The sequence below is a fragment of the Notamacropus eugenii genome, chromosome 3, assembly GCF_028372415.1.
Source record: "Notamacropus eugenii isolate mMacEug1 chromosome 3, mMacEug1.pri_v2, whole genome shotgun sequence".
Classification (NCBI taxonomy): domain Eukaryota; kingdom Metazoa; phylum Chordata; class Mammalia; order Diprotodontia; family Macropodidae; genus Notamacropus; species Notamacropus eugenii.
This window is the reverse complement of record NC_092874.1, coordinates 127,153,592-127,172,414: the sequence shown is the minus strand read 5'-3', so window position 1 is coordinate 127,172,414 and position 18,823 is coordinate 127,153,592. Positions and strand designations below refer to the sequence as shown.

The 18,823-nt window shown below is 38.4% G+C and overlaps 1 protein-coding gene across 1 annotated transcript; it reads left to right on the top strand.

Annotated features, from left to right (window-relative positions):
• Positions 1–4,292: 4,292 nt before the first annotated feature.
• Positions 4,293–17,926, top strand: LOC140531895 (hyaluronidase-4-like). Its single transcript, XM_072650547.1, has 3 exons — positions 4,293–5,246; positions 15,293–15,382; positions 17,525–17,926. The coding sequence occupies exons 1-3, from the start codon at positions 4,293–4,295 to the stop codon at positions 17,924–17,926; spliced, it is 1,446 nt and encodes a 481-aa protein (XP_072506648.1).
• Positions 17,927–18,823: the final 897 nt, after the last annotated feature.

The window sequence follows — 18,823 nt, the reverse complement described above, 5'->3', positions numbered from 1 at the left end:
GTAATTTTTCATCGTCCTCAATCTATCTTCTATATTTAATTTCTCTCATTTCCTACTGTATAGTTTCTCCTTTCTGGGTACCTGATTGCTTCTTCATTATTTCCTTTACTGACCCATCTCGTTCCATTCCTCATTTTCTCTTTTTTCTCTACATTTAGTTTCATGAGTTTAATTGTCATTTCTATCTCTGTAGATGACTCTCAGATCTCATATCCAGCCAGTGTCTCCCCTGAGTTTCAAATCCAATCACCAATTGCCTATTAAATATTTCAAACTGAATGTTGGAGAAACATCTCACAGTCAACATTTCCAAAACTGAACTCATTATCTCTTTGTGTACAGTCTCTTCTTTCTCCCAAACTTTCTTATCTTTGTTGAAAGCTTTATGATCCTTCCAGTCTCCCAGTCATAACCTTGGCATCATTCTTGACTTCTCACTTTCTTTCATGACTTATTTTTTAATCAGTTGCCACATCTTGCTGTTTCACCCTCCCCAGCACCTCTAGCATCCAATCCCTTCTCACTAATCACACAGCTATTATCCAAATGTAGGCTCTCATCACCTCCTACTGAGATGATTGAAGCAGTCTTCTAATTAAATGTTTTCCCTGTCTCAAGTCTCTTCCCTCTTTGGTCCATCCCTCACAATGAAGCCAAAGTAATTATCCCTTACCCAATATCTATGTCATTACCCCAATCAATCAATTCCAGTGGCTTCTTGCCTCTAGGATAAAAGAAATTTCTTTTTAGCTTTTAAATCCCTTCACAATCTGATGCTATTTATCTTTCTAGATTTACACATTATACCTTTCACACAGAGATAATCCAGGTTATACAGTCAAACTGGTTTTTTTCTTCTGTTCCTCACACATGGTCCTCCAGCTTCCTCCTGGACCTTCCCTCCCTTCCTTTGCTCTGACCATCCCTTATTCATGGAACTCATTTCCTCCTTATCTCTGCTCCATTTCTTCTTTCAAGGAGTAACTCCAGCCTATTCAAATCTCCTGAAAGCCTTTCCTGAGTCCCCCAAATGCCATTGCCAAACTATGCAGCTCTTAACTACTTTGCTTTTATTCTCTTTATATTTAATCTTGATGTATTTGTATGTCTGTTTGTCTCCTCCCATAGAATGTAAGCAACTTGGGAGTAAAGGTTGTTTCATTCTCTGTACTTACATCCGCAGTACCTAGCACATAGCCTGGTATTAAGGAGGCCCTTAATGAATACTCTTTGATTGATCAACTGATATTCGACCTGTCTCTTGAATTAAGATCCTTATGTAATATTGTATCTTAAAATTATCTGTGATTTGTTACCCCCACTCCCATTAGACTGTAAATTCTTTTAGGAGGACTATCACATATTATCTAAGCTTTCTATTTCTCTCAGTGCTTGGAACAGTGATTTGCACATAGTAATGCTTAACAAATGATTGTTAATTGATATTTAAAAAAACCCTTTTCTTTATGTTCTATACTTTAATATATGTCTATATATACATACACATATAAAATATATATGTATATACTAAATTGTGGTATATGAAATTCTTTAACACAGGCAAAATTGGAGATGTAATAAAAAGATTCTTTGAGAGTTTAAGGCAGCTTATATTTAATTATAACTCTCTTACCATGAAGTGGACTGTAACTGATAATCAAAGACAAGTAGCAGTTCTAAAAACACTTTTATCCTTCAGGGCTCAGAAGGACAGAGTTTGTGGAAAACATTGTTCGCTTTAAACTGTAATTTATATTTTTGATGCAACTTGAATTTTTCATATGTATAAGAATGACAGTGACTTTAAAAAGTTCTCCTAAAGTCTATCATCATGCCTTACACATAGTAGATTCTCAAAAGTGTAAAATGAATGGACAAATTACTTAGCTCCATAGTGTATCTGTAAATGCCCCTAAAATTTATAGAATATTTATTTAGGAAGAGATGATCCCTATGCCGAGGTTGAGGGGTGACGGGGGACCCCAAAATACTGACAGTCTGGGCCGTGCTTGCATGAATTTGACTCAAGCCTTCTTAAAGCCAAAGAAAACAAAGTTTATTAAAGATTCGCCAAACTGAGTTGCCTCTTAAGGAACCTAAGCATTTGTAATGCTTGTATTCACAAGCAGGCCAGATAGAATCCCAGCTAGACAGAGTCTGAGCTGGATTGAATCTGAGCGCCTTCATGGAGACAAGATGGAACTTAAATACAGAAAAGAATATAGGAGGGATCTGGGTGATGGTCTGGTAGTGCGATGGGAGGAGGGGTTTAGGAAGTGTATTGAGGAGAAGTCCAAGGAGGGAATCCAACGAGGGTCAAAGGCTGGAAACAGCTGGAGGCTATCAGGAGATATCAGACAATGGAGGGTTTGGGTGGGAAGCAGGTGGGGCAATCCAGAGACCTTGATACGGGCAGTATGGGAATGGATACTGATCTTGATGGGAGTGGTACGCAGCCTGGGGAATGGGGTTTTGATGGGATCAAGGGTGGGGGTGGGGGGGGGTGCAACAGAGACCAGAGTAGAATGATAATGAAAAGCCCATGGGCTTGCTGAAACTGCTGGAACAAATGGGAAGATTAGATTTGAGTAAGCAAGGCCAGATTAAGTGGGAAGATTCAAGGGGAGCTCAAGGAGGCTCCCAGAGTCTGAACCCCATCACCTAAAGTGTTCTAAAGAGTTAGAGATGTTGTTGAGTGATTTCAGTGGTAATCAACTCTACATGACCTCATTTGGGGCTTTCTTGGAGGAGGAAATTGAGGCAAACAGGGTTAAGTGGCTTGCCTAGGGTAACATTGCTGGTAAGTGATCCGATTGGGGATTTGAACTTGGATCTTCCTGATTCCAGGCCTGAAATTCCGTCCAACGAACCACCTGGTTGCCCTATATATAGAGTCATAGAAGGTTAAGTTCTTGACCCTGTCACATGCTACCTGTGTGACCTTAGGGAGTTCTCTTTGGGCTTCAGTTGCCTCATTTGTAAAGTGTTTGGCTAGATGATGCCAAACGTCCCTTCCATCTATAAACCTATGATCCCGCTGCCTTGTCTCTTTAATTCTAAAGTCCTATACTATTTGTAGAAGTCTCTAGGAACTGCTTTGAGGTTGTGTTGATGACACCTAGTGGTAATGAGTCATCATTACATACTACCTCAAAGAACTCAAAACACATACTTCGCAAGTTTCCTTGAAGTACTGTGACCATTCGCACGCTATATTTCTCAAATGTCAGGCAATGAAAAGATACCAGCCTTGATGAATCAGCTCATGCAGCAGTTAATTATCTAGATTGCCCTTTCTGTTTAATGTTAAGGGGTGAGGAGAGACACATCCTTAGGCATTTCACCATGAAAAACTCAGAAGAAAAAATTTGATAAATGTTGCCCTTTGACCAGGATAATCATGGATAGCTAGGTGGCACAATGGATAGAACACTGGGTCTGGAGTCAGGAAGTCACCTAACCTTATTTGCTTAGTTCCTCATCTGTAAAATGAGCTGGAGAAAGAAATGGCAAACCATTCTAGTATCTTTGCCAAGAAAACCCAAATGGGGTCACAAAGAGCTGGACATGACAGAACCAACTCAACAGCAATCATTAACCAATAAATTAAATAAAAGAAAAAAGAACATAATTAAATAAGATAACAAGCAAGAGGATAAAGGACAGTTAATGACAGCTGTTTACTAATAACACATAATATTTGAAATGGAAGAGATTCCTAAGTCATCTAATTTAACCTGTACCTTTTCTAGTCATCTCCAACATTCAGCCTTACGATCTCTGATTATAGGAAGTCCACTATTTCCCAAGACAGAGTATTTCACTTTGACATAGATCTAGTAGTTAATGAGCATTAATTAGTTAAGTTAATGGAGATTTCCTCTAGAGAAAAGCAGAATAAATACGATACTTCTTCTACACAGCAGCCCTTCAAATACATAGAAAATAGCTATAATGTTCCTTGTCCTAAACATCTTTTCTTGTTAAATATCTCTTCCTCCTACTGATTCTTTTACGTTGGGATATCAAGGTACTTCACCATCTAGGTTGTCTTGGATGTTTGCTAAAATACTAGAGCCTAGATCACTAGATCATCATAGAATACACTATATTTCTACTTGAAGGCTCTTTGTAGACTTTGAATAAAAGGTACTTCACAAATAGACACTGTTATAATGCAACCACTTACTCTTTTAACATGTCTTCTTAAAGGTTTCACCTTGATGAAGTCACATGTCAATTTATGTCTTTCAGGCTTCATTAAACTAGAAGATATCACACTTTCTCTTATCATGAAAACATTATTTGAGAGAAGATTAACACTACATGTTGTGCAACCATCACATCTCACCTCATGGCTACTTGTGTCATTTATTTTGAAACCTATTGCCTCTTTAAAACCAGCTCGACTTCCAATTTATCAAAGGAAACCTTTTATAGCTGCTTGGAATGCCCCAACAGATCAGTGTTCAACAAAGTATAATGTAATACTGAATTTAAAAATGTTTCATGTCATTGGCAGCCCATTGGCCAAGGCAAGAGGGCAAAATGTTACTATATTTTATGTCAACAGACTGGGATATTATCCCTGGTATACATCACATGGAGTTCCTATTAATGGGGGACTTCCCCAGAACATTAGTTTGCAAACTCATCTGGAAAAAGCTGGGCAAGACATAGATTATTATATTCCAGCTGAGGATTTCAGTGGACTTGCTGTTATAGACTGGGAATACTGGAGGCCTCAATGGGCACGGAACTGGAACACAAAAGATGTATATAGGCAGAAGTCAAGAAAGCTAATTTCTGAAGTAAAAGCAAATATGTCAGCCGATGATATTGAAAATTTAGCCAAAATCTCTTTTGAAGAAAGTGCAAAGGCTTTCATGAAGGAAACCATCCAACTGGGACTCAGGAACCGCCCCAGGGGCCTTTGGGGTTACTATTTATATCCTGATTGTCACAATTACAACATTTATGACCAAAATTACACTGGCTCCTGCCCAGAGGATGAAGTTTTGAGGAACAATGAGCTTTCCTGGCTTTGGAACAGTAGTGCGGCTTTATATCCTTCCATTGGAGTCAAAAAATCACTTGGGAACAGTGAAAACATCTTACGCTTCTCTCAATTTAGGGTAAATGAATCAATGAGGATTTCCACTATGACATCTCACAATTATGCTCTGCCTGTATTTGTCTATACAAGGTTAGGATACAGAGATGAGCCATTATATTTTCTTTCTAAGGTAAGAATTTATCAAATGAAGTCTTTGAGTCTAGATGGTTTCTAAATTCTATGATTTGGATTGATTTCCTGGTTTAAGGGGAAGATTTCTCTCCTCTTCCCATCAAACTTTTAGTTGGTAAGTGTTCCCTTTGAAAATCCCTGAGTCACTCTAGGTAAAATGGGGAGATGGAGTTAATTCTTGGTTGATTTTTAGTTTGAGGATCATCTGAAGATTTTGAACCCCTTGTTTTCTGTGACCTCATTTTTGGGCTATCGCATTGATCATAACCTATGCCACCAGAAGTAAATAGTGGAAAGGTATGAAATGGTCCAAAAAGGCACTGGGATTATTTGTCAACAAAATACTGATTCTCAATTTGGTCCAATATCATTTTTATATTATTTATTTATTAAATACATGAATACATGGTAGGTGTTAAGGATGCAAAAATACTAAAGTGAAACAATTAAAGAGTTTACATTGCCCTGGGGTGGGGTTTATAAATACGTACAGAGATAGGTAAATTCAAAGTACATAGGAAGTGTACATAAAATAATTTTGGGTGGAAGAGAGCATTGACAAATGAGAAAATAAGGGATGACCTCCTCTAGAAGGTGACATATAAGCTGGTGTCTGAATGAAGCTGGGTTTTCCAAGAAGCAGAAGTGAGGAGGGAGAGAATTCCAGGCATTGGAGATGGTTATGGAAAGACATAGAGGAGAACATGGAACGTACTATATTGGGAATAGGAAGCAAGTGAGCTAGTTTGACTGGAAATCAGAGTACGTGATGGAGAATGATTTGAAATTACCCTGGAAAAGTAGGCTAGAAATAGATTGTGAAGGCTTTACATGATAAAGGAGTTTGAATTTTACTTTAGAAGCAATAGGAAGCCACTCAAACTTCTTGATGAAGGGACAAGGTCAGATTTGCTCTTTGGGAACATTATTGTGGCAGCCACTCAGAGAATAGAAGGGAGAGGGGAGGCTCCTTTATCCATCTTGTCCATTTAAGGATTGTTAGAGAAAATAGCATATAAAGAGAATATAAGCTCCGTGGGTGTTGTCCAAAAGATTGCATTTATGTAGTGCTTTGAGGTTTGCCAAGGACTTTTCAATTATCTCATTTGATCTTGACAACAGTCCTTTGAGGTAGATGCTCTCATTACACTCATTTTATGGATGAAGTAAGTGTGTGTTCATCCTTTGTTGTCAAAGAAGACCATGCCATCAGAGAAATAATGACATGACTTGCACTTGACTTTGTTTTTGAGTGAGGGAGGGCTGTGCAGGTCACCAGCCTCACTTCTCCTCCAGAGCCATCTGAATCCAGTGACCAGATATTCATCAGGATGACTGGGGATGACCCAGGATGAGGCAACTGGGGTTAAGTGACTTGCCCAAGGTCACACAGCTGGTGAGTGTCAAGTGTCTGAGGTGAGATTTGAACTCAGGTCCTCCTGACTCCTGCACTAGTGCTCTATCCACTGCACCACCTAGCTGCCCCTTACGGATGAAGAAACCACAACTGAAAGAGGTTAAATGACTTCTTCAGGGTTATACAGCTAATAGCATTTAAGGCAGGATTTGAAATAAAGCTTTCATGACTCCATGAATAGCATCCTACTATGCCATTTAGCTAGTTGAGGGCAAGGACTAAGATGTTTTGTTTTTGTTTTTTCTCTAGTATCTCCAGTGGCTACCACAGGGTTTGGTACATAGAACATACTCAACAAATGCATATAGATTGATTACCATTTTAAAAAAATAAATGAAGGCTAGACTAGAAAGTAGTAAAGAAAGATCTGGAATGATTTGCTCCTATTTCTAAATATGGGATCAAAATCACCCCTCTCTCTCACTGGGATTTCTCAGAATATCTTTATCATTTCAAATATTGTGGTGGGTATAGTAGATGATGAACTTGAACTGGTCAGTGTTCAACTTTTGGTAAAAGGTGAGGGAGGACATTGTAACTCTTTACAAAAATGAAATTTTGGTTCAATCGTCCTTGTTTTCTTTGTACCTATGACTATAACTAATAGTTAATTGGATACGTTCACTGGAGCAATGGAAATGCCATCTCTGGAATTCGGTATGGAAAAGTCTTTTAGAGAGTTTTGTAAGCCTAAAGTTCACTCACCAATTAATCTTTCTCTGTATCTTTCTCTCTCTCTCTCTGCTCAACACACACAATTCCTCAAAGAAAACATCCAAAAAAGCTTTTAGTTGGTCTAGACAATCTTTTAACCAGGTTCCCCCTCTTCACCTATCCTCCCTCCCCCCCACAACTGAAACATCTGGAGAAAGCATATGATATGGAAGCCTTAGTTCTGAGTAACAATAGGTTAATATTCTTTGAACATAGGCTGCCAAGTTTCTCTAGTCCTTCACCATTATGATGTGGTGGCCATTGAAGAGTTTAGTAGGCACCAAGGGACATCAGGCATATTAAATTGAACTTTTCCTCATTCCTTGTTGCTATGGAGCTTAGCTATCTGTAATATATTAAAGTAAAAAGAACAAAGACTGTTCCCAGAGTATATTATCTTGAGTCTGAGGCTCAGTGTCTACCATGCCAAGTACACAATTTTGAACTTGCCATTTGCAAATCACATAAGCAGCCTCTCTTGAGGGGTATACTGTGTCAAGAACCCTGGATTTGGAGTCATAGAGATTGGGTTCAAATCCTAACTCTTTCACTTACTACCTTGCGACCTTGGAAAAATCATTTACATGTTTCTTTCACTGGTTTCAAGAGAATCCTCTGTCAGTCTGCAATGAATTCCTTGGTTTTCCTGAGAATTTATTGGTTTTAATGTTGATGTTCAAAAGAAGACCTTAATTTTCTCATTTGTAACGTGAGAGAGTTGGACTAGATTACCTTGAGGATCCCTTTCAGTTCTCAATCTATGACCTAAGATTGACTCATGTATGGATTTACCACCTTTGTTTCTGAAAGGGAAGGTAAATATTTGGTGTTTGACAATATTGGTTATATGACTAATGAAAGAATGCCTCTTTTGAATGTCTCTATCTATACCTATAAATTAGCACACAAATTAAGGAATTCATTGCAGATTGACAGAGGATACAGTTGAAACCAGTGAAATAAAGTTGTAAACAGTATTTGAAATCCTTGGGATATGTCAACTCTGTGTTCCTTACAAGCTCAAAAAAGTGTTATCTGAGTGTTTCAAAACATTCATGGCTTACATCACTAACTACAAAGTTAGATTTCCCATTCAATTTGTAGCTTAAGAAGAGTCTTTGTCCAAGTGATAATAAAATTATCTCCCTGGGAGTTAGTGATAAACTGTAATGGTACAAAGTGTTCATTTCAGTGGAGTAACCCAAGATTTCTAGAACGTGTTATACAATTAATTTTTCTTTTTACTTGGTCCAAAAACTGAAAGTCTTCAAATCATTGCTTAGGAAAGAGGTTATGATAGCCAAGTTGACAGACAGAAAGTATGTCTTGGGTACCTTCCTCCCCAAGTCTTACTGTTCTGGAACTATCTTTCTCCTCCCTTTCACCATCCTCTATCAAAAACCAGACAAGGAAAGTACATAAAAAAACATTCTTATTAAGATGAAAGTGGACTGTAATTTATATTTTTGATTCTCCACCCCATAAGGCTACTAGTACTTCATCCTAAATATAGTTACATCATATTTATTATATATGCAATATGTCATATATGTATATGTTGTTTTATAGGCAGGGATTTCTATAGAATACAAAGTTAACTCTGAGGGCCGGGACTCATTTTTTTGGTCTTTCCAAAGCACAGTGCAAGCCCTTTATAAATGCTTATTGATGAATTGACTTCTTGATTACCATTAGCCAAGTATCATTTTAATAAGATCATCAACACCTTGAACTCAAGGAATGCTGTTGTTCAAAGGTAGACTTTTTTGGTCATAGGGCATGGTTAACTAGCCTGTTAGGAGAGGAGGAATTCTAACTTCTATTAGCTATTGAATCATTTATACTCCCAAATTTGTTGGGAGTCTCAGATTTGGGATTTTTAGGCCCTGATCATGAAGTACCTGAAATCTGAGAAATAGTTGCACAGTCTGAGAGATATTTGATGGGAATTGCCACGTACATGGATTAATAGTGAAAATGAAATCAGTGATGAACATGCTACCATACACATGGACCCTTAAGTAAAATATCAACTTAATAGCATATAGATGAAGCCAACAAAAATGATGCCTATGTAGGGATAGGGACAGGACCTGTGATTTCTTGGGTAAGGAAATTCCTTCTAGAAATGAAAGTAGGAGCCTTCTCTGCAATTTATAGTCTTAGAAAGTTGGTGTCCTTTACTAAGCCATTGACTCTATTTTCGTAATTTTCTTGTATCACTACGATTTTTCCTCCAAAATATTCCTCTATCTCTCTTGCTTGATTTTTGAAATCCTGTTTGAGCTCTTTCATGGCCTGTGATCAATTCATATTTTTCTTTGAGACTTTGGTTATAGCAGTTTTAACTTTGTTGTCTTCTGATTTTGTGTTTTGATCTTTGCTGTCACCATAGTAACTTTCCACAGGCAGGATCTTTTTCTGCTTTTTGCTCATTTCTTCAGCCTATTTCTTGAGATTTAACTCTATATTATAGTGGAACTCTGCTTTCAGAGTGGAGGGGGCACTGTCCCAAGCTTCATTTTTTGTGTGTGTGGGCAACTGTTTTCTGAAATAATTCTGGGGACTTGTAAGTTTTCAGCTTTTCTAAAGTGGTGCAATCTAGGGAGAGGTGTGTTTGCTAGTATCCTGGCTTGTGCTCTAGTCTTTGAGTGATCACAATCACTGTTTTCTACTCTGGAACTCCGACCACGGTTGGAGTTTCCTTGTGACCACAAGCTCCTAATGATCCTCCTTGCCTTGGAACTGAGACCCAGGACTGCCACTCACGGGCAATGAAACAGAGTCCTGCCTCTGGTGACAGCAAAGGAGCCCCTGTAATCTCCTTCTGATAGATTGTCTGACCTCCTTACCATCTGTGGGCTGAGAGATCTGAAAACTGCTGCCAATGATTCAGTTGTCCCCAAGGCCTGCTGCTGGTTTGCAGGGGCATGGCCTGCACTCTATTCTCACCCAGATACAATAAACCTCTCTTATTGATCTTCTGAGATGTCTTGGGCTGGAAAATTATTTCACGCAATCCTTTTGTGGATTCTGCCACTGAAGAATTTGTTTTGTGGCAATATTTAAAGTTGTTTAGAAGGGTTTGGGGAAGAATTTAGGCAAGTCTCTGCCTTTTCTCTACCATTCTGGCTCCACCTCCTTTCTAATTTCTTCAAACATTATGTCTAGGCTCTTTTTTGGATCATAGCTTTTGGGTAGTCCAATAATTCTTAAACTGGCTCTCCATAATCTATTTTCTAGGTCAGTTGCTTTTCCAATTAGATGTTTTGAATTTTCTTCTATTTTTTTCATTCTTTTGATTTTATATTATTGTTTCTAGATGTCTCATGGATTCATTAGCTTCCACTTGCTCAATTCTAATGTTTTTCATATAAATTTATTTATTTTCAGTTTTCAACATTTACTTCCACAAAATTCTGCATTTCAAATTTTCTTCTCCTCTCCTCCCTCCCCGCCTGCCCAAGACAACATGTATTCTGATTGCCCTTTCCTCCAATCTGCCCTCCCTTCTATCACTCCCTCCCCACCCCTTTCCCTTCTATTTTCCTGTAGATTTCTATGCCCCATTGCTTATATATCTTATTTCCTAGTTGCATGTAAAAGCAACCTCCAACATTTATTTTTAAAGCTTTGAGTTCCACATTCTCTCCCTTCTTCCTTCCTCCTCACCTACCCTCATTGAGAAGGCAAGCAATTTGATAAAGGTTATACATGTGTGGTCATGCAAAACACCTCCATAACAGTGATGTTGTGAAAGACTAACTCTATTTCCCTCTATCTTGTCTCACCCTACATTTATTCACTTCTCTCCTTTGACCTGTCCCTCTACCAAAGTGTTTGCTTCTTATTACCTCTTCTCCCAATCTGCCATCCCTTCTATTATCCACTGCCCCTCCTTCTTATCCCTTCCCCTCTGGTTTCCTTTAGGGTAAGATAAACTTCCATACCTAATTGGGTGTGTGTGTTATTCACTCCTGAAGCTAAATCTGATGAAATGAAGGTTCACTTATTCCCTCTCACCTTCCACTTCTTTCCCTCCATTGTAAAAGTTTTTTTTTTTTGCCTCTTTTATGTGACATGATTTACTATATTCTACCTCTCTCTTTCTCTTTCTCCTAGTACATTCTTTTTTCTTTTATTTTTTCTTATTTTTCTCTTATTTTTCTTTTTTATATATCATCCCTTCATATTCAGTTTACCCTATGCCCTCTCTCTACATATATCTATATCTATATCTGTATCTGTCTACCTGTCTATCTCTCTCTCTCTCTCTCTCTCTCTCTCTCTCTCTCTCTGTCTGTCTGTCTTCCCTCCAATTATCCTAATACCAAAAAAAGGTCTCATGAGTTACAAATAGCATCTTTCCATGTAGGAATGTAAACAATTCAACTTTAATAAGTCCCTTATGGTTTCTCTTTCCTGTTTACCTTTTCATACTTCTCTTGATTCTTGTATATAAAAGTCACATTTTCTATTCAGCTCTGATCTTTTCAGCAAGAATGCTTGGAAATCCTCTGTTTCACTGAAGTTCCATTTTTCCCCATGAAATATTATACTCAGTTTTTCTGAGTAGGTGATTTTTGATTTTAATCCTATCTCCTCCAACCTCTGGAATATCCTATTCTAAGCCTTTGATCTCAGTGTAAAAGTTGCTAAGTACTGTGTTATCTTGATTGTATTTCCACAATACTTGAATTGTTTCTTTCTGGCTGCTTGGAATATTTTCTCCTTGACCTGGGAACTTTGGAATTTGGCCACAATATTCCTAGGAGTTTTCCTTTTGAGATCTCTTTCAGGAAGTGATTGGCAGATTCTTTCCATTTCTATTTTACCCTCTGGTTCTAGAACATCAGGACAGTTTTCCTTGATAATTTCTTGAAAGATGATTTCTAAAATTTTTTTTTGATCATGGCTTTCAGGTGTTCAATAATTTGGATACCTGATCCTGGATCCATTTTCCAGGTCAGTTATTTTTCCAATGAAATACTTCACATTGTCTTCTATTTTTTCATTCTTTTGGTTTTGTTTTACAACTTCTTGATTTCTCATAAAGTCATCAGCTTCCTTTTACGCCATTCTAATTTTTAAGGAATTATTTTCTGCAGTGAGCTTTTGGACCTCTTTTTCAATTTGGTTCATTCTGCTTTTTAAGGCATTCGTCTTTTGCCATTTGGGTTAGTCTAATTTAAAGGTGTTATTTTCTTCAGCATTTTTTTGGGTTTCCTTTAGCAAGTGTTGACTTATTTTTCATGATTTTCTTGCATCACTCTCATTTTCCTTCTCAATTTTTCCTCTATTTCTCTTACATGATGTTCAAAATCCTTTTTGAGTTCTTCCATGGCCTGAGGCCAATTCATACTTTTCTTAGAGGCTTTGGAAGCAGGAACTTTGCCTTTGTTGTTTTCTTCTGACTGTATGTTTTGATTCTCCTCATCACCAATGATGTAAGAAAATATCTCTTCACTGAGAAAGTAAGAATCTATAGTCTGTTTCTTTTTCCTCTGTTTGCTCATTTCCCCAGCCAATTACTTGACTTTTGAGCTTTGTTAAGTAGAGGTCTCCAGAAGAAGCCTCCACTTCAGCAGTGGCTGCAGCTTCCCTGGGGCTGGGGCACTGATTGGGGTTGGTGCACTGGTCGGGGCTGGTGCTCAGGCTGAGGCTGGACTATGCTTCCCTCTCAACTAGGTGAGAGACCCTTCCTACTGATCTTTGAAGTTGCCTTTAGCATTTGTGGATTGAGAAGTCTAGAATCCACACCAGTCACCGGTGATGCAGTCACCGGTTATTCAGTCCCCTAAGGTTTGTTTCCACTCAGTCCATGCTGGCATGGCCCACGTCTAACTGTGCTCTGCTCCTAGCCTGGTGTAATAGACCCTTCCCTTTGACCTCCCAGATTGTCTTGGGCTGGAAATTTGCTTCTGTCTGTCATTTTGTGGCTTCTGCTGCTCTAAAATTTGTTTAGAGTCATTTTTACAGGTACTTTGAAGGCTTTGGGGGGAGAGCAGCAGGTCCCTGTTTCTATCCCACCATGTTAGCTCTGCCCATCCCAATTCTATTTTTTAGGGAATAATTTTATTCAATGAACTTTTTTTCCTTTTTTTCCATTTGGCCAATTCTGCTTTTTAAGGAATTCTTTTCTTCAGCATTTTTTGTGTCTGTTTTACTAAACTATTAGTCTCTTTTCAGAACTTTCTTTTATCACTCTCATTTCTTTTTAAATTCTTCCTCTATCATTCTTATCTCTTTCTTTAACTCTTCCAGAAATTCTTGTTGGTCTTGTATCCAATTAGTATTTTTCTTTGAGGGTTTGTTTGTAGCTGTTTTCACATTATTGTCTTCTTTTGTGTTTGTGTTTTGCTCTTCCCTGTCACCATAGTAGCTTTTTACGCTCAAGTTCTTTTTATGTTGTTTGCTAAATTTTAAAGCCTATTTCTTGACTTTGAACTTTATGTTAAAATTGGGCTCTGTTCACCTGGGAGTGGGGAGGCACTGTCCCAAGCTTTAGGCTTTTCCCATACTCCTTGTTTCAAGGCTTGTTCTGAGGGTCAACAAGTTTTTGGTGCTTCCAAGTTGGTGTGATCAGGGGAGTAGTGTGGACATTGTTCTCCCAGTCTGCACTCTGGTTTTTACCTAGGAAGGACCTCTGTTATGCTGCAGCTGTAAGTACTAGTGTTCCTCTCTGCCTTGGAACTGTGACCAGGGTCCCTGCTCCCTTGTAACTGACCATGAGTACTCCTCTCTGTCTTGGAACTGACCCAGAACTGCATATGGGTAATAGAGTTGTCAATCAGGGCCAGGTGTACCAAGTGTCAGAAAAATGCTCTATGTAATCTTTTTCTGACCAGTTTTCTCACTTTCTTACTCTCTTTGGGCTTAGAGCTTTCAGAGCTGCTGCTGCTGCTGTTCCTGTCACCACTTGCATGTGCTCCGGACAAGACTCTACTCTGGTGTCACAAGCTCTCCTATTAACTTCCTAAGTTTTCTCAGGCTGGAAAAATGTCTCACCTTCACCATTTGTTGGCTCTGCTGCTCCAAAGTTGGATTTGTGGCATTAATTTACAGTTGTTTGGAGGAAAATGTTAAGAGAGATGAACTAGGCTGCTGCTTCTGTCCTGCCATCTTTCTTTTCAACATTTTTGAAGCACAAATTTCCTTCTTTGACATTTCTTTCATTTATCTTTTATATTCACTTCTGTGGATACGAAGAGCTACTTAGCATGGAGGTGGTGAGTTAAGAATGAAGTGCTTCAAAGTATTTTCTTTGAAATTGAACGCAAATAATTTCTAGGGCTCTGCAAAGGAGCTCTGGAATCTTGAGCAAATTTGAGTCTGGCTATTTTTTTTAATAGAGTGACTTGAGCTTGAATCATGGACGACTCATATCAGTCAAAATCATTGCAGAAAGTAAGTGAATTACCAAATGGAATATTGAAAAATGAAATGGGAAAATGGGAGTTAAAGGAGTCACTATGGCATTTGGAAAAAGACAGAGAACATCTGTATTCTGTTTCATGAACCATATGCTCAACTAGGTTTTTTTGGGGGGGGCAGCAGGGTATTTGGGGCAATCCCATGATGCAAACCACTCTATTGAGTTCAATGAAACAATCTATTTGTATTTGCTTCCTAGTTTACTAGTTGATAGTGTTAAAATTCTTAATTCAAACCCTAAAAAAAATCTGGTTTCTCTATTCACATGATGCTATAACTTTTCAAACATTCCATAAAGTTTATTTACCCATTCAAAATATATTCTGATCTAGAAAGGCAGGAAATATATTGTTTAAAAACATTATGTGAATTTGGACTTATCCCTAGTGTGAAAAAAATTTTCTCTTTTTATTTTATCTTTTAAAAACTTTGATGAGATGTTTTGTAGTTAGATTGACAATTATATCTTTTCATTATAGCAAGACCTAATTAGTACCATAGGAGAAAGTGCTGCCTTGGGAGCTGCAGGCTTTGTTATTTGGGGAGACATGAATTTAACTTCATCTGAGGTAAGTCAGTGCCTTATTTTATAAAAGGAAATGTATTTGCTGTCCCTTTTCTAAGTGGCCCATTTTCTTCCAAGTTCCTATGGTCTCCATAGTACAGTAGTATAGATTGAAGGAGTGGTATTGGCTTTTGAAGATTCAGAGGAGAAGCTGTCACTTTCTTCTGCATTTAGCATACATTATCTCTGGAAAAAAATCAGTTTAAAAATAGCAATTTTAAAAATGGCTTCTGCATTTCCTCCAAACCTCCAAGAAGTTGCGCTCAAATGATGTTACCATGGCTTTTGCTGGAAAAAAAAACAAACCTGGCTTTTTTCCTGGACTTCCAATTAGACTGTTTCATGAAACTATTCCTGCTAGCATGCAGCTAAAACCTCCCTCTGTCCATATAAAACAGACAGAAGGAGGATCATATCATAGCATGCTTCTCCCTGAGATCAATCGTGTATTCTGCTGGAGGTTTTAGTTTTTTTTTTTAAATTTTGGAGGTCAGCCCTTGCAGGGTATTCTCAGAATTAGATGAACTGGTCATTGTTAAAAGCAAGAAGCTCTTTTCTTTGGTGCCTGTAAGAGATGGCCATATAGCTTGGCTGGAGATACCCAAGGGGGTGCTACAGAGGGAGGATCATCACACTTAGGCAGGACGTGCCCCCTTTCCCCATTTTTACATAGTCCTCTTCCAAAGCTAGGACCATCCACCAATCCTCACCTCCTACCAGGGCCTAAAGTAAGACAGGAAAAGATATGGAAAAGATAGATTCAGGTATGGCACCAAAATTGCTCAGGTAAGATGATTTTTGGGTCATGACAAGTGGAGGAAATCTATGACCATGTGTGATTTCAGCTCATTTGGGTCAGCTGAAGATCATGATTAGCAAGACAGGTAGCTAGAGATTGTGGTCTCTTTGTAACTTCATGTGAAAAAGGAGCCTGGCTACTCTAGATGTTTTGTGGTCATCTCTGTGGTATGTGTTTGGGCATAAGTCTAGCAGAGTATAAGCTAGGGAGGCTTCAGTTTGGGCACTTAACCTAGAACCTTGGAAATGCTCCTGATTGTGTGTTGCAATAAGTCTAGCAAGAATGGCTAAATATAAGGGGCACTGAAGGCAGTCTTGGGTGGGGAGATGAGTTCAACCGTGACATAATTTCAAATTATGCAGACTTTCTTCTCATATGATTGGGGGCAGGCAAAGAAAGATGGAGAGACTCAATAATTTGGGGACAGGGAAAGGTTAGGTATTGTCCAGGGTAGGGGAAAGAAGCTCCATCAGAGAAACTTTGGAAAATATTAGTCAAAGATATTCTCTTAGGGGAAGTAGTAAGCAGTATCTTTTTTTGGGTTGGGGTTTAAATGACAGATGCCTGATGTCACCTCTAGAAACAATTCCATTCTCATGTACTATATTAATCAGGCATGACAATTTCAAAGAACACAGATAAAGCTTCCCACTAAGTTAGTCTAACTTATTAATAGGGTTTATTAGCATAAAAACCCTGTGTGTATGCTCACTCATACAAGAAGGTGACAAGGCATGTGTCTTTGTGTCTTACTACCATCCCAGGTTCCCCATCTTTGTTAGACTTGAAGAAATCAGGCTGTACCTCATAACTGCTCCCAGAAAACCAAAGATTATATATGTAAACTTTAAAGTGCTGTATCAATTAATTAATCAACCAGCTTTTATTAAGCATCTACGAGATGCCAGGCTCTATGCTAGTTGCTGGGAAAGATGTCAGTTTTCATTGTCATCCAGATGATAACAGCTGAACCAAGAGACAGCCCACAGATTCTAAGGGGTGTGCATTTTTATACTAAGTTAAATGAAGGGAACTGAAGGTGCTTTAAATAGGTCAGATAAGGCTAAACACAAGGGCTGACAGAATTCCTCCAGAGAGAGGTGCTATAGCCATGACCCTAGATGTCTTCCTATTCTGTGGCTCTCCCATTCAACCTTGAGACCTTTGCATCATAGATCACATGCAGGTAATAGGAGTGATCATGTTTGTGGAGTGCAAGGGTACACTAATTGAAATCAAGAGTACTGATTTCAATCCAATCTAAAGATTTTCAGTATTGGGCTAGAAGTGGTAACCATGCTCTTATGTGTAGAAATAATGGAACCCTTCTGTGTTGTCTACTTCTAGGGCAACTGTACAAAGGTGAAACAGTTTGTTACATCTGATCTAGGGATCTACATTGTCAATGTGACCAAAGCAGCTGAAGTATGCAGCAGATACCTCTGTAGGAATAATGGGAGATGTGTAAGAAAAATCTGGAAAGCAGCAGATTACCTCCACCTGAACCCTGAAAGCTGCCAGATCGAGGCCTCTGATGATGGAGAATTTGTTGTGAAAGGACAACCATCTGATTCAGACTTGAAAGGGATGTCAGAGAAATTTTCTTGTCACTGTTATCAGGGATATAGGGGAAGTGATTGCCGAGAAATTAAGACATCTGACAGCTGCTCTGGGAATTCTCTTTCCTCTGGATCAATAACAGTACAGTGTCTACTAGTGTTAGTCTGTTATCTGAACTTTCAGGACTAACATAAGTGAGTTTGAAAGGGGCTCAAATACAGTCTCTAGAGCAATCACTTAAAAAAGAGATTAAAATTATGACAATTTTCCCCTCTATTAAAATTGGTTGAGATGATAGCAGGTGTAATAATAGCTGACATTTTATAGCATTAACATTTTTTTCTCTTAAGCACTTCATATAAATGACATCATTTCATTCTTACAATAATCATAACAGGTAAGTCCTAAAGGCACTGGGACAAACCTGTGATTTCACTGGTATAGGGAACTTCCAGTGAGTCGGTCCCTTGATCAATGCAGACTGCCATCTTATAAATGACTTAGAGTCTTAAAGGGTTGGCCAGGGAGGGGGAAGGAAGGATCAAGTGACTTGCCCAAGGTCACTACCTTAGTCATGGAGAACTAGGCTCCCAAGATACATGCTGATTTGTGTGACCTTGGGCTAGGCACTTAATCTCTCACCAGTATTGTTCATCACATTTTATAGATGAGGAAACTGAGGCTCACAGCATTTAAGTTATGATATTAATAAGTGTTAGGAGGAATAATTGAAATTTGGTTCTCTACTGACTCCAAGGTCAATGCTTTTTCACATGTTATGTAGAATACGAAATGCAAATAGAAACAGACAGCTTCATTTGGGTTTCATTAGCTCTAGATACCAAAACAGGTATAAAAGCACCACCGTATTCCTCTTTAATAATCTTTTTTTTCACATTAAAGATTTAGAGCTGGAAGAGAGGGCACTTTGTTCAACTCTTGTGTGTTTGTCCTTTGTTCCCATCAGAGAAATAATGATATGACTTGCACTTGACTTTGTTTTGAATGAGGGAGGGCTTCAACTCTTATAATTTACAGTTGAAAATACTGAAGCCCAGAGAAATGACATGATTGCCATTTTGGGCA